The 27151-nt window shown below is 34.3% G+C and overlaps 1 protein-coding gene across 27 annotated transcripts in view; it reads right to left on the bottom strand.

Annotated features, from left to right (window-relative positions):
• The window catches only part of DLG1 (discs large MAGUK scaffold protein 1), a 237583-nt gene that overhangs the window by 148025 nt on the left and 62407 nt on the right, over window positions 1-27151 (bottom strand). For all 27 annotated transcript variants that reach the window (XM_072812020.1, XM_072812003.1, XM_072812016.1 and 24 more), the window contains one exon: window positions 2494-2658. In XM_072812020.1, the coding sequence (XP_072668121.1) occupies window positions 2494-2658 (165 nt within the window). The remainder of the gene's footprint in view (window positions 1-2493; window positions 2659-27151) is intronic.

The raw sequence follows: 27151 nt of genomic DNA, 5'->3' as shown, positions 1-27151 counted from the left end.
CAGGATCACGCCCTGTGCCAAAGGCAGGCGCTAAACTGCTGAGCCACCCAGGGATCCCAGTAAAGTGGTATTTAAAGAAAAGTTTACAAAATCAAATATTATTAGAAAAGGCTAATACTATTATAATTAGCAAACAACTTAAATCAGGAAACCAAAACAAACAAACCAAAAAACCCAAACAGAATACACTCAAAGAAAGAAGAGAAAAAAATAATAATGGTAAGGAAGGGAAGAAAGAGAAAAGAACAGTCTCTGTCACTAATAGCCAACCAAAATTTTCTTCTCTGTATCTCTCATTTTGTCTTGCAAGGTAAGATCAGCTTGCTTCTACCAAACACAACCTTAATTTATATGTAGGCTATCCATACATTTATATTTATAGATGTGCATGAACACATGTTATGCAGGTAAAGTATGTGTGAAAACAGGGAGGGTGGGGATCGCAGCACATGGGGGAAGGAACCAAGAAGACTTTTTGAAAAAGAGATGAATCTCTGAAAAAAACATTATTTGGCAAGAATGATCAAGGGGGAGCACCTGGGTGGCTCAGCTGGTTAAGCGCCTGCCTTTGGCTCAGGTCATGACCCTGGGATTGAGTCCTGCATCATTAGGCTCCCTGCTCAGTGGGGAGTCTGCTCCTCCCTCTCCCTTTACCCCTCCCCCCTGCTCATACTCACATACTCTCTCTCAAATAAAATCTAAAAAAAAAAAAAGAAAAAAAGACTGATCAAGGGGAAAAAAAAACAAGGCACAAATAAACATTATTAGGAACAAAAAAAGGGGGCCATACCTAAATAAGCTATAGACAAAACTCCCATGATATTAATATTTTGAAATAAATATAAAATGGACAAATTCCTAGAAGAAATAACCTAGCAAAAGTATTAACAGAAAATCTAAATGGTACTATAACCATCAAAATATTTACTAGAAATAAGAAATGATCCCCCAGAGAGAATTATAAAACAAAGGTTAAGTTTTACTAGGAAAAAATTATCCTTACTCACAATACATACAACCAACAAATGATTAGTAACCAGAGTATATAAAGAACTTGTAGGGGCACATAGGTGGCTCATCTGGTTAAGTGGCTGACTACTGATTTCAACTCAGGTCATGATCTCAGAGCCCTGGGATCAAGCCCCATCTTGGGCTCCATACTCAGAGCAGAGTTTGCTTAAGGATTCTCTTTCTCTCTCCCTCTGTCCTTCCCTCTACTTGCTGCTCTAAATAAATAAATCTTTAAAAAAAAAAAAAAAAGATTGTACAGATTAGTAAAAAGAATTAAGGACAAAAATGAGCGAAAATCTTCAGAGGTTGTATCACAGAATAGAAAACCTGAATAACCATTAAATACATTGCTGCTGGAATGTAAATTATATAACCACTTGGAAAGATAAGTATACACAAGCACAAAGATAGGTATACATAACCTAGTTGTTTTTTTTAGAAGAGAATCTTTTTTTTTTGTTTTTAAGATTTTATTTATTTATTCATGAGAGAGAGAGACAGAGGCAGAGACACAGGCAGAGGGAGAAGCAGGCTCCATGCAGGGAGCCCGACGTGGGACTTGATCCCGGGACTCCAGGATCACGCCCTGAGATCAAGACAGATGCTCAACCGCTTGAGCCACCCAGGTGTCCCCATAACCTGGTTTTTAACAACACTTTCTATATTAGTAATATTCTGAAAATAATTCAACATCCATCAAAAGTAAGATAAATTATAATAGTAAGAGAAAAAAAATCCTGGAGCAGTGAAAACAATCTCAGAAATGTAATGCTGAGCCAAAAAGTCAAGTTCAGATTATATACAGTATAATCCATTTATATAAAATTTAAGATGGGCAAAATAAACAATATATTGACTGGAGATCTAAATATGTGGTAGAGCTTTATAAGAAACCAGGATTGTGGTTATTTCTGAGGGGAGTTAATACTCTTTCTTTATCTATATCTAATAATATTTATTTCTTAGTTTTAGAAGATTTTATTTATTTATTTGAGAGAGAGAGAGAAAGAGAGAGAGTGCCAGCACACAAGCTGGGGGGGGAGGGGGGGAGAAGCAGACTCCCTACTGAGCAGGGAGCCTGATGCAGGGCTTGATCACAGGACTCTGGGATCATGACCCGAGCCAAAGGCAGACAATTAACTGAATGAGCCACCCAAGCACCCTATACCTACTAATATTCAAAACATTTAAAAAATATTTCATTGTGAAGTATTTGAAATATTACAGTTATTTCCTTTTGTTTAGGCTTCAAGATAGCATCATTAGGCTTAAAGATAGTATCACTGAATAAAATTCATTTATAAAATATATCTTTAAAAATGTTTTTAGAATGCTAATAAATATTATGAAATTCCTTCTAACTAATAAACCATCATCACCAAGGGGTAAAAATTCTACACAAAAGAAGAGTTCTCTCTGAGCATGAGCTATACTAGGAACAAAAGTAATATAGAGTTCATAGCAACAAAGTTATCATCTTACCTTTATTGGTGAAATATGAGAATGGGAAACAAATCCATGGACATTCTCAATTTCTGACAGGTTCTTCTCTGAGACATGAACTAATTCCGGACCTATCACCTCATTAGTGATTTGTGGAGATATGTGCTCTTGAGGGGGTGTGTCTTCATCCTGATACCGGTATTTCTGTAAAGAAAATGATTAAATATGAAAATATCCTGAAAAGCAAAGTGAGTTCAATTCAAATCATGGTTTAATGAAGCCAAATACTCAATAATATTTAACTATATGAAAAGTGTATTGTATGGCTTAATACATAAAGTCTGAGAGAAATAGGCTTCCATTTTAAAGTCATGCCAATTTTTAATAAAATTATTTGATTATTAAAAATAATTCAGATTATAAGAAGATGGCCGAGTAGGAAGCACAAAGAATTTGTCTTTCCACTTAGACAACAATTACACAGGCAGAATCTGCCTAAACTATTCTGGAACTCTGGAGTCTGTTGAAGGCCTACAACTTCTAAGGGAGAAAGTTGGGATGTAAATTGTAATTGCTTCAGGTTAACTTCACCATTTGTATTCATCATAGCTGATACTCACCTAATTTTTACAATAGGTAAAAATTAACTCAAAATGGATCAAGGATCTAAATGTAAGACCTAAAACGGTAATACTCTTAAAAGAAAACATGGTACACAAAAGCTTCAGGACATTGCATTTGGCCATGATTTCTTGGGTATGACACAAAGGCACAAGTAACTAAAGAAGAAACAAACTGGACTTCATAAACATTTTAAAATTTTGCATATCAAAAGACACTCTCCACAGAGTAAAAGGTAACTGGCAGAATGAGAAAGTTTTGCAAATCTAAAGGATTAATATCCAAAATATACAGAAAACCAAAATTCAACAAAAAACCCTCAAACAACTCAATTCAAACATAGGCATTAAACCAGAGAATGAGAAAGTTTTGCAAATCTAAAGGATTAATATCCAAAATATACAGAAAACTAAAATTCAACAAAAAACCCTCAAACAACTCAATTCAAACATAGGCATTAAACCAGAGAATCCTCTAAAGTAAATGAATGGATAAGCACATGAAAAGATGCTCAACATAACTAATTATTACAGAAATGCAAGTCAAAACTATTAGATATCACCTCAGACCCATTAGGATGATTCCTATTAAAAAAAACAGAAAACATGGAGATCCCTGGGTGGCTCAGCGGTTTAGCGCCTGCCTTTGGCGCACAGCGTGATCCTGGAGTCCCGGGATCAAGCCCCACATCGGGCTCCCTGCATGGAGTCTGCTTCTCCCTCTGACTGTGTCTCTACCTTTCTCTCTCTGTGTCTCTCATGAATAAATAAATAAAATCTTTAAAACAAAAAACAGAAAACAAGTGTTGGTGAGAATACTGAGAAACTGGAACACTCGTGCATTTTTGGGAATGTAAATCGGTACAGCTACTGTGGAAAGAAGGATGGTGGTTCCTCAAGAAAGTAAAAATAGAATTACCATATAAATCCAGCAATTCCACTTCTGGGTATACACCCAAAAGAATTGGAAGCAGGGTCCTGACGAGAGATTTGTATACCCATGTTCACAGTAGCATTACTCAAAATAGCTAAAACATGGAAGAAACCCAAGTGTTCATCAATGGAGAATGAATAAGCAAAATGTGGTATATACATACAATGGAGTGTTTTCAGCCTAAGAAAAAAAAACCTGCAATATGTTACATGAGATGAAACCTTGTGAACATTATGCTAAATGAAATAAGCCAGTCACAGAAAGACAAATACTGTGTAATTCCACTTATATGAAGTACTCAGAGTACAGCTGATTCTTGAACAAGGGGTCAGGGTCACCAATCACCTACACAGTCAAAACTCGGTGTCTAACTTTGACTCCCCCAAAGTTTAACTACTAATAGCCTACTACTGATTGTTTATTAACATGAACACTTAACACATATTTTATGTGTCATATGTATGATATACTGTATTCTTACAGTAAGTCTAGAAAGAAGATAAGAAAATCATAAAGGATAATTATGATATAGTTATAATTTTCTAATCATGAAAACACTAGTATCAACATACATTATACATTCATAAATACTTTTAGTGTTTTTAATATAAGTTATGCAGTTCATCTGTGAGTTTTTTCAAACTGCTGCAAATCTCTAAAAGATTTTCCCATGTATTTATTTGAAAAAAGCTGTATATATCAGGAGACCTGGCAGTTGAAAACCATGTTGTTCAAGGCTCAACTGTAGTCAAAATCATAAAGATCTAAAGTTATAATGGTTGTTGCCAGGGGCTGCAGGGAGGGGAGAATTTTGACATTATTTAATAGAGTTTCACTTTTATATGATGAATACAGTTATGGGGATGGATGGTTCTAATGGTTACACAATCAGGTGAATGAATGTATATTCATACCACTGAACCATAAACTTAAAAATGGTTAAATGGTAAATTTTTTGTAATCTATACTTCATTACAAAAAAGAAAAAAGTTTAGTAATTCAGAACTAGGTGAACAAGAAACCTGAATAATGATTTGCTCATCTCTAAACCCAATGTCAGCTGAATGCTGTATTTCTAAATACACAATTGGTTAAGTGAAGTAAAAATGAAAAGCCAAAGTTGTTTGGCTAAAATTAGTTTGGTTTTCTTATTCAGTTAACTAGTATAAAAACGAAAAAGTCTTTTCAAATTTTAATTGAATATTAGTCCATTAGGGAACGGTATTTTGCTTTCATCTACAAGAGAATCTTTGTCTCTAACTCTCTCACACACATATAATTCTGTGCAATCTATTTTTAAAGGAACATAATTTTAAGAAAACCAAATCTACCTTACCTCTTACACAAAAGTAAAGGAAATCATAATTATAGGAACGAGAAGAAAATAAAAGTATATTTTTCAACTCAGGCTGAGAATGTGTATGCATAAACACCAAACCAAAATAAACTGTAATATTCTCTCCTCCCCCAAGAAACACACTTATAAAGAAAAAGACACAAACGAGCCAAAATAAATTTTATAAAAACCAAAAAATTATTAGCCACTATTAGCTACCCTTATAAATCATTTTAAAAAACATAGCAAACATAATAATGGGGTATTTCTCTTTACCTACTGATATGGTTCACACATGAATGTTCCTTTATTTACCATTCTCAAGAAGACTAAAAAAAAAAATGGTTTTCTATCATCCTCTTAAAGTAATTAAGAGGTTTTTAGATATTACTAAATGCAATCCTGATCAAAATGCTCTCTGCCTTTTTTCAGCACTTGACAAGATGATGGCCCTAATATTCACATGGAGTTGCAAAAGGCCCAGAACAGTCAAAATAATCTTTAAACAGAAGAAAAAAGTGGAGGACCCACACTTCCCAATTTCAAAAACATTCTACAAAGCTGTATTAATCACGATTGTGATACTGGTGCAAAGACAGACACGTATCAACAGCACAGAATTAAGTAAGAGTCCAGAAATACATCATCATATTTATGGTTAACTGATGTTCAACATGGGTACCAAGAGAATTTAATGGGAAAGCATAGTCTTTTTTTTTTTTTTAAGATTTATTTATTTATGATAGACATAGAGTGAGAGAGGCAGAGACACAGGCAGAGGGAGAAGGCTCCATGCTGGGAGCACGACATGGGACTCAATCCCGGGACTCCAGGATCGTGCCCTGGGCCAAAGGCAGGTGCTAAACCGCTGAGCCACCCAGGGATTCCCAGCATAGTCTTTTCAACAAATGATGCTGAGACAACTGGATGCAAAATAATTAAATAAGACCTCATTCTAACACTACGTATAAAAATTAATTCAAAATGGATCAAGCCCTAAATATGAGAGCTAAAACATAAAACTCTTAGAAATAAACACAAATATACATTTTAGAACCTTGGATTCAACAGTGGTCTCCCACGTACAACGACAAAAGCACAAGCAGATAAATTTGACTTGATATAAATGAGAAACTTTTGTTCATCAAAGGGTGTATCAAAAAAGTGAAAAGATAACCCTCAAGATGGGAGAAAATGTTTCCAAATCATGTATTTGATAACATATCTAGAATACATAAGGTATCTGGTAAGTCTCCTGAATACATAATGAATTCTTACAACTCAACAATAAAAACTCCAATTTTTAAAATGGCAAAAGATTTAAACACATTTTTCCAAAGAAGATAAACAAATGGACAATAAGCACATGCAAAGATGTTCAACATCATTAGTTATCACAGAAATGCAAATCAAAATCACAATGAGCTATCACTTCACATCCACCAGAATGGCCATAATCAAAAAAACTGATGATAATAATAATAATAATACACATTGGTGAGGATGTGAAGAAACAGGAACTGTCATTGCTGGGGGGAATATAGCCATTCTGGAAATAGTGAAGCCATTCTGGAAAACAGTTTGGCAGTTCCTCAAAAGGTAAAAAGAGTTACCATATGACAAGAGTAATGTCACTCCTACATATATATCCAAGAGAATTGAAAAGGTGCATCCACATAAAAATTTGCACACAAATATTCATAGTATTATTATTCATAATAGCCCCAAAGTGGAAACCAATCCAAATGTTTATCAATTTATAAATGGATAAATAAAATGTGGTATATTCATACAATAGAACATTTAGCTATAATAAGTAATTAAGTATTTATACATTTTACAACATGGAACTTTGAAAATATTACGCTAAGTGAAAGAAGAAAGATACAAAAAGCCATGTACTGTATAATTCCATTTATATGTAACGTTTGGAATAGGCAAATTCATAGAACCAGAAAGTAGATTAGTGATTTTCAAAGACTTGGGAAAGGGAGAAATGGAAATCAACTGCTAGTGAGTTAGGAGTTTCTGTTTGGGTCATGAAAATGTTCTGGAATTAGTGAGGATGGCTGCACAACCTTGTGCACAGAACTATACAATTTAAAAGGATTAATGTTATGGTATGTGAATATGTTAATTTAAAAATTATTAAAATGTTATTATAGGAGCTCCAGGGTGGTTCAGGTGGCTATGCAGCTGCCTTCAGCTCAAGTTATGACTTTAAAGTCCTAGGAATTAAGGGATTAAGCCTCGCATCCAGCTCCCTGCTCAGCAGGGAGTCTGCTTCTTCCTTTCCCTCTGTTCCTCCCGCATTCGTTCTCTCACTCAAATAAAATTGTTTAAAAAATTTAAAATAATAAAATATCACTATAAATGGATGGATTACACATTAGCTAATTGGCTTAAACTCAGTGCAAATATCCTTTTGAAAGCTCAAACTGTCTTATTTATAGCCAGTAGGAATCTCCTAAACTCTGAGTCCCCTTACACCTGGCACATTTTTTAAAAAAAGATTTTATTTATTTATTCATGAGAGACAGAGAGAGAGGCAGAGACATAGGAAGAGGGAGAAGAAGGCTCCATGCAGGGAGCCTGATGTGGGACTCAATCCCAGGACCCTGGGATCATTACCCAAGCCAAAGGCAGATGCTCAACCACTGAGCCACTCAGGTGCCCCTATACCTGGCAATTTTAAGAACACAACAATATACGGTTCCCAGAAAGAGAATTCAGTTTTTTATTAATGATTCAAAAAAGGGATTCCTTGAGGTACAAGGAAAGTATTGAGAAAGTATTTCCAAGTAGCTTTCCAGGCCCACCATTAATTACATTGCACAGTATTATTCATCTGCACTTCTTATAATTTAAAGGTTGATTTCAACCAATTACCAAAAAAATTTAACACTGAAAATTTCATATAAAACCAGTTTGCTAATACAGAAGAATGCACAGAACTAAGCCTCCTACAAGGATGGTCTAACTTAGCTAACACTTATACTAGAAAAGAATTAGCTAGCGATGAAGGAGGGAGATTCAAAAATGACAATAAGAACATTCTAAATACCCATTTAGAAATTTCCCCATTGTTTTCTATGTCTTTAAGGTTGGTATCTTCAGTATCAAAACTTCCATTGCTCTTAATCTTGGTTAACAATATTGGCAACATTACTTACTGACTGCTGCGACTTGAAAACTATTTTTTTAAAGATTTATTTATTTATTCATAGAGATGCAGAGAGAGAGAGAGAAAGGCAGAGACACAGGCAGAGGGAGAAGCAGGCTCCATGCAGAGAGCCTGATGTGGAACTCGATCCAGGGTCTCCAGAATCAGGCCCTGGGCTGCAGGCGGCGCTAAACCGCTGCGCCACTGGGGCTGCCCCTTGAAAACTATTTTAATTTGGAATGTAAGTATGTTACTACTTCACTGCTGTCACATATTTTTCAGAAATGTTTCTTAATCAGTTTTCTGATAATGGAAAACATGCAGATTCCTGAATCTATTAGAAAATTTAAAATGGCTGAAATTAAAATTAAAAAGGTACTAAATTACTAGTATAAGGTTTTTAAATTAATGCTGATCAGTAGAATAAACATAGTTGTTAGTTTGTAAATGTCCTCTTACCTACCTTCTCAATCTATAAATACTTGTTGTTCTTGTAATAAATTAAAAAGAAATATTTTGCACCATATATGCTTTCCTAGCATTGTTCCCCAACATACTTGTTACAAGAAAAACAGTAAGACATCAGCATTAAGTGCCGTGGTGAGCTTTAATGTTCATTTCTAAAACAGATGAAGATTATGTGTTGAGGAATGCAGAGACAGAACCACCACCAATTTGGAACCCAATTTCTAAATTTCAATAAAAACTTACATGCTGGGTTGGTACAGTGGGTGTTTGTAAATATGGGGATAAATAAAACTTAAGATGTTGATACAAATATTTCAAATATTTGTTAAAATTCAATGGTAAAGACCTGTTTAGAAAGAACACCCACAAATCATTAGGAGAAGAAATTAAAAGGAAGAAAGGCAGGCAGGCATGCAGGAAAAGGTTGAAACTAAAAAGTTAGGAAATGGGAAGAAAGTTAAAATACATGAATGAAAACTACAATAAGTATAAAATATGGGAAGAATTAAAAAATGAATGATTATAATAAATGTAAATGTATTGTAAGTACTTTTAAATTCTATCAAGAAATAGCTCATTCCTGCATTCCTGAGGACATGGAAAGCTTCTAAATTCATTACACAGTTTACAGAACCTTAAAACAAACCAATCTTACTTCAAATATGAAGACAAAGATATTTTATTATTTTTTTTGACAAAGATATTTTAGAAGGAAAAGCAGCAAATTAAATACAATGGTTCATGTATTCTTTTTTTTTTGACCATATGAACAGATCGAAGTTCATATGATCATCTTAAGTAGATGCTTAAAGAACAATCTAAGTATCTGCCACAATGTTAAATCCATTCCTAATTATGGCAGTAGGGTGGGAACCATCCTTATTAATAGAGAAAAAAAACATTTAAAGCATCTACCAGCAATCATCAAATTTAATTATGAAACATTAAAAGCATTTCTACAAAGTGAAGATCAAGGCACTATCATTAACATTTTTCTAGCATTTCTAAATTATATTCTAAAAGCAAAAAAAGAAAAGGTGCAACTAGGTGGCGCAGTCAGTTAAGTGTCTGCCTTCAGCTCAGGTCATGATCCCAGATGCTCCCTGCTCAGCCACAAGGCTGCTTATCCCTCTCCCTCTGCCCCTCCCTCCACTTATGCTCTCTTGCTCTTTCTCTCTCAAATAAATAAAACCTTAATATATATATCTTTCTAAAACTCCTCCCCCAAATTGCAACAAAGAAAATTGCAAAGAGCTGTGAGCATTTTTCAGAAGAACTGTTCAGAGTTTTAATCAGTTTCTTGAAGAGATTTGGGATAATTAAGTAAGTTTGGGGGGGGGGGGGAATGGAGAGGAAGGGCCAAGAGCTGCTGTACCTATCAGAGAAAGACCCAGAATGATCACGTTTAGATATGCTACAGAAGCAATGGCTGGGGCAGCCCCAGTGGCTCAGTGTTTTACTGCTGCCTACAGCCCAGGGCCTGATCCTGGAGACCTGGGATCGAGTCCCATGTCAGGATCCCTCCGTGGAGCCTGCTTCTCCCTCTGCCTGTGTCTCTGCCTCTCTCTCTCTCTCTCTGTCTCTCATGAAAAAATAAGTAAAATCTTAAAAAAAAAAAAAAAAAAAAGCAATGGCTAATTGTAAGGTGGGGAAGGGAAAATACGTGTATGAATACTGTGTGTAAGAATTTTAAAATACAATATATAAATAAGTCATTCTTATGTAATGAGAAGTTATTACAGATGGAAAAAAGGTAAAATCTGATAGTCATTATACTAGTCATAACTTCCATTTCACCTATTAAATTACAACTACGAAGAACAAAAACTTGAATTTTAAAATGATCAATTCTAGAACAATCGAATAGAAAAAAGAGGTATTTTTCTTATTTAAAATTTTTTGCTTAAAAGGAAACTATTTTGTAGTTTCAAAATTTACTATTTATGAATAGTAAAGATCTAAATTTCCACTTAATAAAATATTTAGAAAACTATATCACAATCTATTTTTATGCACTTTTGGAAAACAAAAAAAATTGAAAAAAGGTGTCTCTTATAATCAATGAAATACATTCATTTAAAACCACAGAAATGTTCTATATTCCTTCTCAAAAAGCATTACTTCAACTTTTTGGATCTTTAACAGCTACAAATCATTATTTTCAAGAGTTAAAATATACTTTTAAGTTTCAAGGTCAAAATAAATGGCCTCAGAGACAAAGACATAGGGATTTAATTTTGAAGTTCAGGCAGCCTAGAGCCACAGCACAAATGACTGAAAATGCTGGCAACACTAATACAGTTGATCCTTAAAAGTGGACCACCTTATATAAACTTTTATTTTTGACAAATATCGGACAGTACTGTATTTTTCTTATGATTTTCTTAATAATTTAGTTTTCTCTAGCTAGTTTACTGTAAGAATACAGTATATAATGCATATAACATACAAAACATGTTAACTGTTTATCAGTAAGGCTTCCTGTCAACAGTAGGCTATTATGTTTTTGAGGAGTCAAAGTTATGTAATTTTCAATTGTGCACAGTTCTGTGCCTCCCACCACTGCCAAATTTAATATCCTTTTAGCCACCCAAAAAGTCAACATTCTAGTTAATGGAAAAACACTAAAGTCATTCACATTAAAGTTAGCAATAAGGAAAAATACCACTATCATAACTACTGCTAACACTGCCTAGGAATTCTAAGAAAAAAAAATTAAGATACACAAAAATTATAAAGAAAATAAAATGATCACAATTTGTAGACAAACTAATGGTAACCCCAGAAAACCCAAGAGAAATGCAGAAAAACTGTAAATTCTGTTAGCTATCCAATCAGAAATGAATGTATAGAAATCAATAGTTTTAAGTCAGGGATTTATAAACTATTTTGACCTACTGTCAAAATTGACTTGCCGCCTGTTTTTTGTAATTAAAGTTGTACTGTAACATAGCTATACTCATTTGTAATATATGTATTGATTATTGTTATTTGGAGGCTGCTTTTGAGTTGCTTTCTCAATACAATGATGTTGCCGAGAAGTTAATGGCTCGCAAGGCCTAAAATATTTACTTTCTGGCCCTTTATAGAAAAGTTTGCTGACCCCCAATTTAAATTTATATAAACAGGGATGCCTGTGTGGCTCAGTGGTCTGCATTCCACTCAGGGCATGATCCCAGGTCCTGGAATCGAGTCCCACATCAGGCTCCCTACAGAGAGTCTGCTTCTCCCTCTGCCTATGTCTCTGCCTGTCTCTCATGAATAAATAAATAAAATCTTTAAAAAATAAATAAACTTATACAATCAATCAGATGACAGAATGAAATAAAAGACTGCAACAGAAATGAAAAACATAAAACATCCAGGAATAAATACATTTGAGGTATTCAAATGTCCCAACTACCAAGTGGAAAAAGAAGACATAACATGTTCTTGGGAGGAAGAAATCAACTTCGAGATATTATCTCTCATCCTAGCTTTTAAAATATTTTTAACATGATTCCAACAGAGAGTAACAAGAAATTTATTCATTTATTTAAACGCTTATACATTTATTTAGAAGAGGTAACTAAAAATTCATGAAAACTAACCAGCATAAAAAGAGAAAAGCTAGATATAAGGAGTAATGAGTGTGAATTATCTTCAACAAATTTTTAAATTTATTATAAAACCTTGATCATTAAAACATGGTATTGCTGATGGGTGAACAGAAAGTTCAGTGAAAAAAAGAAAAAAAAATCAGTACTTTATATTAATAGAATTTTAGTACTATTTGATAAAGGTAACATTTCCAACCAATATCACAGGATTAAAGATAGATTATTCAATAAATAAACAAAAGGAAAAATGGGTAGCTATAACATAAAAATTTCCAAATGCATGAAAAGATTTTTTAAATGCGAACATAAAAACCCAAGATTCTTCTAGCCAAATCTTTTATAACTACAGTTTAGAGATTCATATAACTATATTATAAAATGAAAAGGTCATTCTAAAAAACATGACTTCTAAATATGATCAGGTATATGGGTGCGTGGGTGGCTCAACTGGTTAAGCATCTGCCTTCAGGTCAGGTGGTGATCTCAAGGTCCTGGGATGGAGGTACGCATAGGGCTCCCTGCTCAGCAGGGAGTCTGCTTCTCTCTCTCTCCCCCTCTGTGGACGCACACTCTATCTCGAATGAATGAATGAATGAATGAATGAATGAATAAATAAATAAAATCTTTTTAAAAATGTATGACAGCTATCAAAAGGTAAAAAATCAAGAGTGAAATATTTGTAACATTAATCCAAAGGACTAATTCCACAAATATATATGAAAAACCTCAAAACCCTATGAAAAAGAAAGCCTTCCAATTTTCTCTCCTATACCTGGGAAGGAATATAATAAGTATACACATAACTTGTTTTACTATGCTTCACTTTATTATGCTTTGCAGACACTGAGGTTTTTGTTTTTATTTTTTAATTTTTATTTATTTATGATAGTCACAGAGAGAGAGAGAGAGAGAGGCAGAGACATAGGCAGAGGGAGAAGCAGGCTCCATGCCTCCATGCACCGGGAGCCCGATGTGGGACTTGATCCCGGGTCTCCAGGATCGCGCCCTGAGCCAAAGGCAGGCGCTAAACCGCTGCGCCACCCAGGGATCCCCAGGTTTTTGTTTTTAAACAAAGTTTATGGCAATCTTGGTCAAGCAAGTCTACCTGGTGATATTTTCCAATGGCAATTGCCCACCCTAAAGAAAAAGAGATTTCAAAACGATAAAAATCTAAGTCCCCAAGAAGATATAACCACAAATGTGTGTACCTAAGAGACCCAGCCTTAAAATACACTATCAAAGCACAAATAATTAAAGGGAGAAACAGACAATTCCATAATCTTAGTAAGATTTTAAACTCCTTGATCAGCAACTGACAGGAACTATACAACTATCAGGAGAGACAGACAATCTAAACAAACTGTCAACCTTTATAGTAAACTATTCTTAACAAATGAAGAAAATGTATTCTTTTGGGGCACGTTATATGTCCGCCAAGAGAAACCATATGCTAGGCCATAAAACAAAACGCAAATTTAAAAGGACCGAAATCACAGAGTATATTCTCTGACCAAAACAGAATTAACTTGGCAACAAATAAGATATCTAGTCAAACTTTTAATATTTGAACATTAAGCAATACACTTCTAAAAAACTTATAAAAAGAAGCTTAAGAAGAAAATTAGAAATATTTCAGAACTGAATGATAATGAAAACAAAACATTAAAATTTGTAGAATGAAGCTAAAGCAGTACTGTGTAGTAAAGAATTTAACTTTGTCCAAAGAGAGCTCTTTTGTCTTTGGCTCCTGGTAGGTAATGTCAAAGCTCTTGTACTGCTTAACAAAGTATCTTTGCCTACTTGGGGACTCTGGGACAGGCCAAGTGGTATAACTGCATAATTTATGGTGGAGAGTTTGGGTCACACAGTACCAGCTCAATCTCCAGGAGGGGCTGGAGACAGGTCGGCACCACGTGCAGCCAACCATGTAAATGTAATTGAGCCCTCCAAAAAGCTATGGACACCAAGGCTCAGGCGAGTTTCTCTGGCTGGAAATATTCAGTCTGTATTACCACATTGCTGCCATGAATGTTAAAGTTTTCCATAACTCCACAGAGAAAGGATAATGATCAGGTCCTCGTTTGAAACTTTCTTAGACTCTGCCTCATGTGTCTCTCCCTTGGAAGATTTTAATTACTATCCTACATTGTAATAAACCACAACTGTGAGTATTAACAGTATTCATTGAATTCTGTGAGTCCTATCAAATTCTTGAACTTAAGAGCCGTCTTGGGGATGCCCAAACTAGTACTTGATGTCAGAAACAAGAGTGGTCTTGTGGGTTGTTCCTGAACTTTACAAGTACTTAGAATGAACTTTGTAGCTTTAAATGCCTGTAACTAGAGCAGAAGGTTTACAATCAGTAACCTAGGGGTTCACCTCAACAGGCAACAAAAAAATTGACTAAAGTAAACCCAAAAGGAAGAGAAAGAAGGAAATTAAATAAAGGGCAGAAATCAGTGAAGCAGAAAACAGTTGAGAATATTAAAAAGTCAAATGATCCACAAAGTGGATAAGCCTTTTTTCAGAAAAAAGAGAATATAATCCCCAATATAAAAAATGAGAGATTATCACTTTTTAAAAAAACCCTATGAATCTAAAAAAAGAAGATAGGAAGAACATAATTATGTACAACTTTAGGAAAACTAAATCAACAGGTTAGATGAAATTTTAAAATTCCTTCTGTAAGTTCTTCTTAGCAAATCTAATATTCTGATAATATGAAACAGTAAATTTGAATGGCCCCATATCTATTAAATAAATTGAATTTTTTATCAAAATTCCTCCCATAGAGAAGATTCCAGGCCCAGGTGTAAAATCTATTTAAGAAAGAAGTATCATTTTTACACAAATTCTTTCAGAAAATAGATAAGATTTCTCAACTACATCAGCATAACTTTAATATTAAACCTTGATAAAGACATTAAAAGGAAAAAATTGATGGACTAATATTCCTTTTGAATATATGTATGAATCCTTTTTTAAAATTAGCACACTGCATGTGAAAAGAATAATCCAAAGAATAATATATCATCACTAAGTAAGATTTACTTTTTTTTTTTTTTTAAAGATTTTATTTATTTATTCATGATAGTCAGAGAGAGAGAGAGAGGCAGAGACACAGGCAGAGGGAGAAGCAGGCTCCATGCACCGGGAGCCCGACGTGGGATTCGATCCCGGGTCTCCAGGATCATGCCCTGGGCCAAAGGCAGGCGCCAAACCGCTGCGCCACCCAGGGATCCCCTAAGTAAGATTTACCATGACTAAGTAGGACTAAGTAAGTTAGTTTAACATCTGGGGAAAAACAGCATAATTCTCCACACTAAAAGAATACAGGGGAAAATCCTCTGATCATTTCAACCGGCATATGTAAAATGTGTGATCCAATTTAATACTGATTCATGATACAATTCTCAGCAAACTAAAAATCCAGAACAATCTTAACCTGATATAAAGGGCGCCTATAAAACCCTATAGCTAACACACCTAATGGTGAAATGTTGAACATTCTCCCTTTTAAAACAGGGAACAAGGCAAAGGATTCTCATTCTTCTCATTTCTAACCATGGCTACAAGGCAAATAAAAGAAATAAAAAGTGTAAAAGCCAGTAAAAATGCAAACTGTCTCTCCTTACAAATGACAATTATTTACACTGAAGACCACAAGGATTTACAAAACTACCAAAACTAATAGCTGAATTTAGTACAGTTATAGGGACAATGTTAATCAATCAAATTATATTTTTTATACCAACAGCAAATAAGTGGAAACCAAAATTTTCTAAAGATCCTATTTACACAAATTCCAAACCATAAAAACTTTAGGAATAAATTTTAACAAAAGAGGTTCACGATATTTTCCATGAAAATTATAGAATATTATTGAAAGAAATTAAGATTGAGTGAAAGATATGACAACAAAACCTAGCATGTAAGAAGCCAAGAAAATTCTAGATTAAAAAGTCATGAGAAGCAACTGGTTCTATCAAGTTTAAAGAAATATTAAGAGGTCGCGATTTGGATTATGCCAGCACTCTAAAAGAAGTATGATTTCTCTTCTTTTTTTAGATTTATGCACCATGATTTGGTTCATGAAGTCTGTAAGTAGACCAATGTTTAAGCTATATACAAAGGTGAACAGAAGAAAACAAATGCTGCAAAAATAAATATGAAATGAAACTCTTAGCACTTATGGATCAAAGACAAATCAATGTCTTCTCTACTACAAAATTACAAGCCATCAAAGTTTATAAAAGTATCCTGCTTTAATATTAAGTGAAAACCAGAACCTATTTGGTATCTTGAAACAGTATATACCAAATGGATATATACTGCATGTTCACGTATATTAGTTGATGAGTGATTACTTACATTGCACATTTTGGATAAAAGTATCTTCAAAAACCAAAACCAAAACTAAAAAAAGTATCTCCAAAAAAAAAAAAAAAAGTATCTCCAAAACCAAATGTTTTATATACAACAATGGAATACAACTCAGCAACTAAAAGGAATGAACCTACTGACACTGGCAGTAATGTAGATGATATCTCAAAATAATTAATCTGAAAGAATCCAAAATATGGAATCTAAAAAATTGCACATAGTTTATTTATTTATATAAAGCTCTAGAAAACTTCAACTAATCTACTGTATAATGACAGAAATCAAACCAGTAGTAGCCTGAGAGAAGAGGGGTGGAAGAAGAAGGAAGCTTGAGGAAACATAGGGGAGTAATGGATATATTCACTATCTTTTTTTTTTTTTTTTTTAAATTGGAAGGATTTGGTCTTTTTTTAAATTTTTTTATTCATTTATGATAGTCACAGAGAGAGAGAGCGAGAGAGAGAGGCAGAGAGAGAAGCAGGCTCCATGCACCGGGAGCCTGATGTGGGATTCGATCCCGGATCTCCAGGATCGCGCCCTGGGCCAAAGGCAGGCGCCAAACCGCTGCGCCACCCAGGGATCCCGATATATTCACTATCTTGATTGTAGTGATGGTTTCACAAATATATACATATGTCAAAACGTGGACAGTTGTACCCTATTGGTATTACAGTATATACTATGGCAATTTTAACTCCATAAAACTGATTTTTAAAATAGTTTGCTGTGTTTAAAATTTAATAAAAATTTGTAATTTATTCCTCTGCAAATTATAAAAATGACTTTAATGAAATGAATATAATGGAATTTATGTCAATCGTAATTTAGCATTTCAAATTTGTAAAATTTGTCAAACTTGCATTGCTTCTTCTTTCTAAAACCAACTGAGAAAAAAAAAATAAAACTAACTGAGGATACCTTTTAAAAATTCTGCTAGGAGCTTCTAGAGGTCTGTGTATCACACTTCTTAATGGCTGTGAAATTTAAAAGAAAATTTCTTTTACTCCAGCAAATGCCAAGGATAGTTTAAAATAGATTTTAAAAAACAAACAAAATGAAACACATAGCTGTACTGTCCGAACAAAACCACTCCTGGACCTGAAGTCAAGAAAAACATAGACAATTTGCTTCATTCCTCAAAACATACTATCAAACAAAAGCTATCATAATTTCTACTTCTGCAAGATTAATAAGTAACCAGGAACTGTAACTTCTGTTGGAGCATGAGACAATTCCCAATTGATGAATAGGTTGTATTCCAGAAATCAGTACTTTCAGATTGTTTGAAACAACTTGAAATAACAATATATATTATGATTCAATTCCCAAAGTCAAGCCATAAAATGTCCACTTAATACCATGCACAAGAGGTATATATTAATTCAAACGTAGGTGGCCATCAAACATATACATATGCACATAAGCATGTGTACAGATAATACGGTTATGAAATTAAAATTCAGAATACAAAATATTCTATCTTCTATTCTCTACCTTCTCTATTCTTCTACCTTCTATTCTCAAATACATGCTCAAGATATTTCTTCTTTGGTAGCAGCAAATAGGCATAGGGTGGCCAAACTGAGCAGCAGGTCACACTGACTATGCTAATTTGAAAATTCAAGTAATTTTTAAATGGTATATTCTTAAATCAGAGTACCCTTTCTTACTCATTTGTTAATCACCTCTGATAGAATATGTTCAAGTTTATGAATGCTCAGTAAACTTTATAATGTTTCTCAAGAATGTGGTATGTCATGAAAATTTACATTCAAAACTTCCCTCACATGCTTATGGAACTCTGAAGTCCTAATTATTCCTTAATAAAAACATTGTTTTGGGCTGAACTGTCTCCCAAAATTCATATGTGGCAGACATAAGTCTCAGTATATCAGAATGTGACTGTATTTGGAAGTAGGGCCTTTAAAGATGTGATTAAAGTTAAAACAAGGCCATAGGGTATGAATCCAATCTGACTCGTTTCCTTCTGAGAGGAAATATACAGAAAGAGCGAGGCAATGTGCACGAGGACAGAAAAGGTGGCAAGAGGATGGTCATCTGCAAGCCAAGGGAAATATATTCTGTCAGCACCTTGATCATGGACTTCCTGCCTCTCAGAATGAGAAAAATTAATTTTTATTGTTTAAGCCACTCAAGCTTGTGCTGTTTTGTAATGGCAGACCTAGCAAACTAATACAGAGGTTAAAAAGGAACTGCTAGTTATGCACATAGTAGAGGTTTTCCTGAGTTTTTATTCCAACATTCTCACTGATGGAATCTCTAAATTAAGAGCTATAAAGAAGTTACAATATGAAATATGATTAGAACATAAACTCCATGAAGATTTCCTTTGTTTACTGTTATATCCCCAGCATACAGATGCTCAATAATTACTGAGTGGATGATAAGAGACTGCATGAAAGAATGAATGAGTCAATCAATTAAGGACTATGGTTTTCTTTGTAACAACTAGAAATACATATATCCTGTTTTATCTTCCAGAAATAATTTCCTGTTTTAATGTTACATATTAAACAAGTGGTATTTGTTTAAAAGTGAAATATGTTAAGGGTGCTTGGGTGACTCAGTGGGTTAAGCATCCACCCGCTGGTTTCCACTAGGTTGGGACCTCACCATCGTGGGATCAAGCCCCATGTCAGGCTCTGCACAGGCTGTGTTGTCTGCTTCAGATTCTCTCTCCCTCTCCCTCCTGCTTGCGCACACACACTCTCTCTTTCTCTCAAATAAATAAATAAAATCTTTTAAAAAACAAAAGTGAAGGACCCTGGGTGACTCAGCGGTTAAGTGTCAGCCTTTGGCTCAGGACGTGATCCTGGAGACCCGGGACTGAGTCCTGCGTCGGGCTCCCTGCATGGAGCCTGCTTCTCCCTCTGCCTGTGTCTCTGCCTCTCTCTCTGTGTCTCTCATTAATAAATAAATAAGATCTTTAAAAAAAGAAAAAAAAGTGAAATAGTCTTTCAAAATTTATTGTCAGGTTTTCAATTTGTAACAGAATTGTGAAAAAGAACATTTCATTAATACATTTGGGTTTTTAAAAAAGATTTTATTTACTTATTTGAGAGAGGGAGAGAGTGTGCAAGCAGGGGAAGAGGGGGGAAATCACAAGCAGACTCTGTGCTTAGCATGAAGCCTGATATGGGGCTTGATCCCAGGACCTTAAAATCACGACCTGAGCTGAAATCAAGAGTCAGACACTTATGTGACTGAGCCACCCAGGTGCCCTCATAAATACATTTTTTTCCATAAATATATTCTCTTTTTTAAAAGATTTTATTTACTTATTCAGGACACACACACACACACACGCATGCACACACAGAAGGAGAGAGAGAGGCCGAGAGACACAGGCAGAGGGAGAAGCAGTCACCTCTCAGGGAGCCCGATATGGGACTCGATTCCAGACCCAGGATCATGCCCTGAGCTGAAAACAGACACTCAACTGCTGAGCCACCCAGGTGTCCTCATAAACACATTCTTAAAGGAACGTAAGAAAAGCTACACTCCAAAGTGATAGATTTTTAAACTAAAAGGTTAATTATTAGTATACCATAGTCCTAAATGGATGTAAGAGAGCAATAAACAAGTAACTATTTCCGGTTTGTGGGCCCATTGCTATCAGTAAAGAGCTACTAAAAACTATTTACCAATACATGAAAGAATTATTTAATCCATTCACTTTAAGGAAGGAGTTTAATTAGCATCCCAAAAGGCTGAGGAGAGGAGTCCCAAAATCACCGAAGAATAATTTTTCTCTTTTGGAGAAACCATACAATCAATAAAAAAAAAGGATTCTAAAATAGAATAGTACACTAAAGATATTGGTTCAATGTCAAAGTTTGGCAACACTGCCAAGACAAAGTACATTTAATCTTAGAACAAGGATGAAGATATTAAAGGAAGCTTGTGCTTTAGCATAAAAAGGCATTTAATTTTAATTACTTTTAAAATTATTCTAAAAAAAAATAAATAAATAAAATAAAATTATTCTAATCCAAAAAATATAAATAAAAAAATAAAATTATTCTAATCCAGTTAGAAAGAGCAGTGTGCTATTGGTCATTAGTCATTACAGAATATTTCTCAATTTGAAATCTATTTTGAAAAATATTCTTTTTAGGGCAGCCCCGGTGGCTCAGCAGTTGAGTGCTGCTTTCACCTGGGGTGTGATCCTGGAGACCTGGGATCAAGTCCCACGTCGGGCTCCCTGCATGGAGCCTGCTTCTCTCTTTCTCTCTGTCTCTCATGAATAAATAAAATAAAATCTTAAAAAAAAACCATTCTTTTTAAAGATAGTTGAGTCACCTATTAATGCTTAGTAAATTGGTTTCAAGAAAGCCTTAGATACTATATATCATAACCTAAGACTAACTGGACATGTTCCTTACACTTCAGTATGTACAGAACTAATCCAAAGGCAGCTTTCTGCTTCTGAAGGTTGGACCAAAGTGAAAGTAAAAAGAGCCTCAATTAGACTTTACTGCTTTATTTCACTAAACAGATATACCACTTGATTAGCAGTATCAATTAGCATCTCTGAAATTAATCAGACTTCAGTAAAAAAAATACTTAGCACTAAGACAGCCACTGTAAATTGCTTCACCTAATACTATAATCTATTTTTTAAAGATTTTATTTGAGAGAAAGAGAGAGAGAGAGAAAGAGAGAGAGAGAGAGAATGACAGAGAGAGCACAAGCAGGAGAGAGAGTGGGGAAAGGGAGAAGCAGGCTCCCCACTGAGCTGGGAGCCCAACGTGGGGCTCAATCCCAGGACCCTGAGATCATGACCTGAGTCAAGGACAGATGTTTTATCAACTGAGCCACCCAGGCGCCCCTACAATCTATTTTCTTTGTTTTCCTCTATTATAGGAGCTAAAATACCCAAATAGTTGGTTTCCTATTCTCCCATACTACCATGAGGGTCCTTGCGACACAGTGTAATAAATGAAATAGAAGCCGATGCTTTCTAGTTTTGTAAACCACATCCCTCTCTCTTCTCCACCTCTTCTTCCTGTTTTTAGGGCTAGAGCTCCAATGAGGAAAAGGCCAAGAGAAAGGCAGAGATGTCAGCAGCTGTAGCAGCTGCATACTTCCAAACTGATTATAGTTAGGAAAATATAAAGACCAACTTGTTCAAAACCACTGTTAATTTAGTATTTAATTATTTGGAAACACAATCTTAAGCATGAGTGAACTAAGTGAAGTAAATGGGCCATACTGTTCAAATCTATGCTGTAAGATTTTCTGCCCCAAGGGAGGAGTGAGGAGGGCAGAGTAATTAATTATATAACTTTAAAACAGTACTTCTCAAACTTTTCCACTAAATGTCTTCTCATAGCAAAAGACAAAGCATTATTCTAATGATTTGAGAAGACATAGCTACATGCACAATATTTCTTGATAACCCTATCTTTTATATGAATCCCACATACGGAATGACACTTTTACAAATTATCCATACAAATTAACCTACTCAAATGATATATCACAAGTTTCAATAGGAAAATAAGATTTTAAAGTCTTTTTCTTATTTAAAAAGAAGTTCGAGAAAAACTGATATTATAGGAGGACTTTTTCAAGAAGCATGGTTGCACAATTCCTGTTGCAACAGGAATTGTGCAACCTCTTCTAACAAAATAGAACCACCAAGGTTTAAACTTCTTATAAACTCCTCAGTTTGTCACCTTCTCTCTGGAATTCTCTCACTTTCAGAACTGCTGCCATCAAATATACTTTCTCTACTGCAAAGAGCTTTATGATGGCTACCCTTAGGGACAATTAGTATATATCAAAGAAGAACAAAGTAACTTCCCTTACAAAATACAGGTTTCTGATCCTAACAGTTAATTTACTCCCATGGAATCTCAGGCTTTGGTCTCATTGCATTTACTATTTTGAAATAGCTAATTCTACCTAAACAGTTAACATACTCTAGAAGCACTTTGAATTTGCTCATTTCTGTTAACATCTACCCTCAAGGAACTGCATCCTAGACAGCTCTGTAATCTCTAGATTAGGAATGTGAAGACCCTCAGCATTCTTCCTCAAGGGTCTTTTCTCTGAGTTCTAATAGCAGAGCTGAGAGATAAGAAAGTCTCTTTCTGAAGACTGACACTAGAAATAAATTAACTCTTTGGTGTTAACTGCTCTACCTATCTTTTTACCTCTACACACACACACACACACACACACACACACACAGGCTTTAAGATTATACAGTTGGCCCTTGAACAACATAAATTTGAGCTACGTGGGTCCACTTACATGTGAGTTTTCTTCAACAAATACAGGACAGTATTTGAAGTGTTATTTTCTCTTTATTGTGATCTCCTGAACATTTTCTTTTCTCTATCTTACTTCATTGTAAGAACACACTATACATGTCATATACAACTATGTGTTAACTGTTTATGTTATCTGTAACTGCTACTGGTCAACATTGGTTATTAGTAGTTAATGTTCTGGGGGAATCAAAAATTATGTGGATTTTTGACTGCTTTGGGGGGGCGGTGCCCCTAAGCCCCAAGTTGTTCAAGTGTTGACTATATATAGTAAACAGATGATTCCTTCATAACAGCCTAATATTAATGTAACTGTCTTGGATGGATGTCTAGTATGGAACAGTATAAACGTTAGCTCTAGTTACACAAAAATCTGGCTTTTCAAAGATAATTCATTTCCAACAAACAAGGTGGTGCTTTATTACTTTTTAAAAGTTCACAGCCATATATGAAAATACTAAGCTTATTTTAAAATGTGATTGGGCTTTACATAGCTAGATTACTTGATGCTCACCAATAAACTAAGGAAGCAAACAGTAATTGCTATCAAAAGCACCAGTGGTATTAAAAAATAAACCTCCTGCATATATGCAGTACTGGTATTATGTTTATGCGCTAAGAAGAAAGATTTGCTTACCCTTATTATTTCATGCTATTTCTAATATGTATTAAAACCAAAAGGTTGTAAGATGATTTCCCCTTTTTGTTAAAGTGCCCCTTTCCCCCTTCCAAAATTGTCCTGCTTTGACTGGATATTAAAATTTTTAACTTAAATTTGGCTGTATTTAAATACAAAGTTTTAAATAATGAATTCTGAATACACCAAAATAAATGAATGAAAACTACAACTAGGACACTTGTAATCTTAGATGCTGTATTTCTGCATATAGTCTTTTATCAAGGCTACCTGCTGTAAAATTCAAACATTCTGGAAAAAAGTTTCTAAAAATTTTATCCACAAAAGTTGAAGCAAAGACCCCCCCCCCAAAAAAAAGTTGAAGCAAAGAAAAAACATTCTCTTTACTATACAAATTATCTAATGATTTCCTGAGAAGATAAGCAGATGCTCTTTTAACTACCTTTGATTGCCAAGTAGGACCACAGCTTTCAATAAAATATTTTTTCAATTTTCCCACCAGGGGGCAACCAAAAACCTCAAATAGTACTTGGTGATGAATAACACAAGATCTCAAGTAGTTTACAGAGTGGAAGTGGTAGAGATTCAAAGTTCATAGAAATTATTATATTAATTACAAGCAATGGTATTTGTCTTAAAACTAGTTTTATGATAAGGGCAGCATTCTTAAAACATCTTATAATATTTCATTAAGATGTTTAATTTGCCTAAATATAAAAGGAGGGAAAATTAGTGTGGTTAAACTTTTTAAAAATGTTATTTAAAAAATTTTAAACCCTTTTCCTAGACATCCTATTGTACATATCAAATGAAAAAGCAGGCTTAACGTTCAGGGGGAAACAAAAATGTAGCTTAAGGTATTTAAATCATACATATGAATTTTACATTGGTTGATAGTTAAATAACCAATACAAGTGTTAAAAACAAACTGGTAAAAATCTGTTTCTGTAAGTGGCATATTTTTCTTGTGCAACCATTTCTGTGTCGTATTTCAGGAAACTTTCAGAAAATTTCTGAAGTATCACTAGGAAAATAAAAATTCTCTGACACTGCGAAGAATTCAAATAAGGAGCAAAATGGAAAGGAATTCAAGTTCCCAGAAAAGTAATATATTCTTTAGTAAAGAGGCAAAACACTATTTCAGTATAACTTACTTAGTCAACTGGCAATTTGGAGACCTCTTCAAGTTACCGTGAAGTTTCAAAAAACTAAGAAAATAATACTTTTGAGTAAGTAATTATTCTGCAAATACTATATTCATTAGGAAGTTCTTCCTGCTTTGAACCTGATTTTAAACCATGCTGTTTTTAGTTGCACAAATCAGGTAATAAAAAAAAAAAAACACATCACTTCTTTGTGACATTAAATATTTTAAAGAAACCATTTAATTTTAAGGCAAATTTTGCATTTATTTCCTTTACTTAGATCACATCACTAACAACCACTATTGCACTTATAGGGAGGGGATAAGTACATAATGTTTCTCATTGTTTTTTTCCCCTCTACACAATCTGAACACCAACTCTTGATTTAGTACCAAATCATAAAGCCAATGGCATTAGGTTAAACATAAAACCTGCCACCAACATTTTTTTCCCATCAAAATGGCATCAGAAGGCATTTCCAGTCCTGCCTATCAATGTTGTTCCCTGTATACATAATCCCCATAATAGCAAAACATAAAAACCAAGTCAATAATTAATCTTCATTCATGGAAAATGATGACATTTTACACACAGAAAAATCAGAGCTTTCATAAAAATCAGAGCTTTTAGCTTTTTCCATTATACTTTAACTGTACATAAACCAATCCTTTATTTGTGTCAGACACACAAATCACAGGGAATTATATGGCATGAAATAAAGTCAATCAAGCCACCTAACCTAAATCATAATTATTTCTTTGCTGAAATACCATTGGATTTTAAAACTAAGCTTTTTTAGAAGTATTCAAACCCACCTTACATCCAAATATTAAGGATATTGTGCTATTGGTACATGCTACTTTACAGTGGCATAACATCGGAGAAAAACAATCCAAGTTTTTGATGCTAGAAGTTATTTTCAGACCATGAACACTTCAAGAGTGAAATTCAAAAAAAAAAAAAAAAAGCCTTGGTAAGTGTTGCTTGCTGTCTTGAACATTTAATCTAGATCCAAAGTACTCTTTTAAAAAGATTTATATTGGGCAGCCGAGGTGCTTCAGCCATTTAGCGTTGCTTTCAGCCCAGGGCGCGATCCTGGAGACCTGGGATCAAGTCTCATGTCAGACTCCCTGCATGGAGCCTGCTTCTCCCTCTGCATATATCTCTGCCTCTCTCTCTCTCTCTCTGTGTCTTGCATGAATAAATAAATAAAATCTTTAAAAATAATAATAAAAAGATTTATATTAAATGTTGCATTCATCAGCTGTTTCTACCCCCACAGCAGACATCCCATTTTAGGCATATTATTGAATGGAATTAAGATGCTGTTTCTTTTTCTGTGTAACAATTTTGTTTCAATAAAATTATAATCAAATCCCCAAAATGAAAAGTACTCATTCAGCACCACTTTGAAGGGCCCAAAGCCTTGCTAATATCCTTGAAATTTAATCCAGGATCAGATTCATCACGGGAGCTCCACCTACTGCAATGTAAGCACTGCCATCTCCTCCATGAGAATAAGACACACCATGAGCAGAACCACTATGCTCAAATATATGCTGGCTGCTTTGGAGGAGGGGCAAGCTGTTGCACAGCAAGGCACTTATTACAAAGTTCCATAAGAGATGAGCTCAGAGATTACTGTACATGATACTTTCTTACAACAACACTGAACACTGTAGGCTAATTTAAAATATATTTCAATGGTAAAAAGAGTACCTAATCACTTATACTTTGTAGTTTGATTCCTTTCTCTAAACCATTCAAGCAACAAACAAAAAAAAATCAATGATCTGGCAAAATTAAACAATAATAACAGAATTCAAGTTGGAAAGTAATGAAGCTTAGTGAAGTAAAAATATTTTTTAATATATCAAAATAATTATTTTTGGAAACGTGACTAACCAATTTTGATGTATATCCATACCATGTATATAGTTTAAAGGCAACTATATACAATAATAGGCAATAATTCACTTATGCAATAAGGCAATAATTCACTTATGTATCACGGATTTATTTGATCTTCCAAAGACTGTTTTCTGTACTTTGGTTTTTTAATCAACCTATTAGCAGACAAGTACAATTACCAATTTACATCCAAAGCAACAAA

This window comes from Canis lupus, chromosome 35, assembly GCF_048164855.1.
Source record: "Canis lupus baileyi chromosome 35, mCanLup2.hap1, whole genome shotgun sequence".
Classification (NCBI taxonomy): Eukaryota; Metazoa; Chordata; class Mammalia; order Carnivora; family Canidae; genus Canis; species Canis lupus.
Note: the sequence above shows the minus strand (reverse complement) of the source record. Positions and strands in the feature narration are given on the sequence as shown.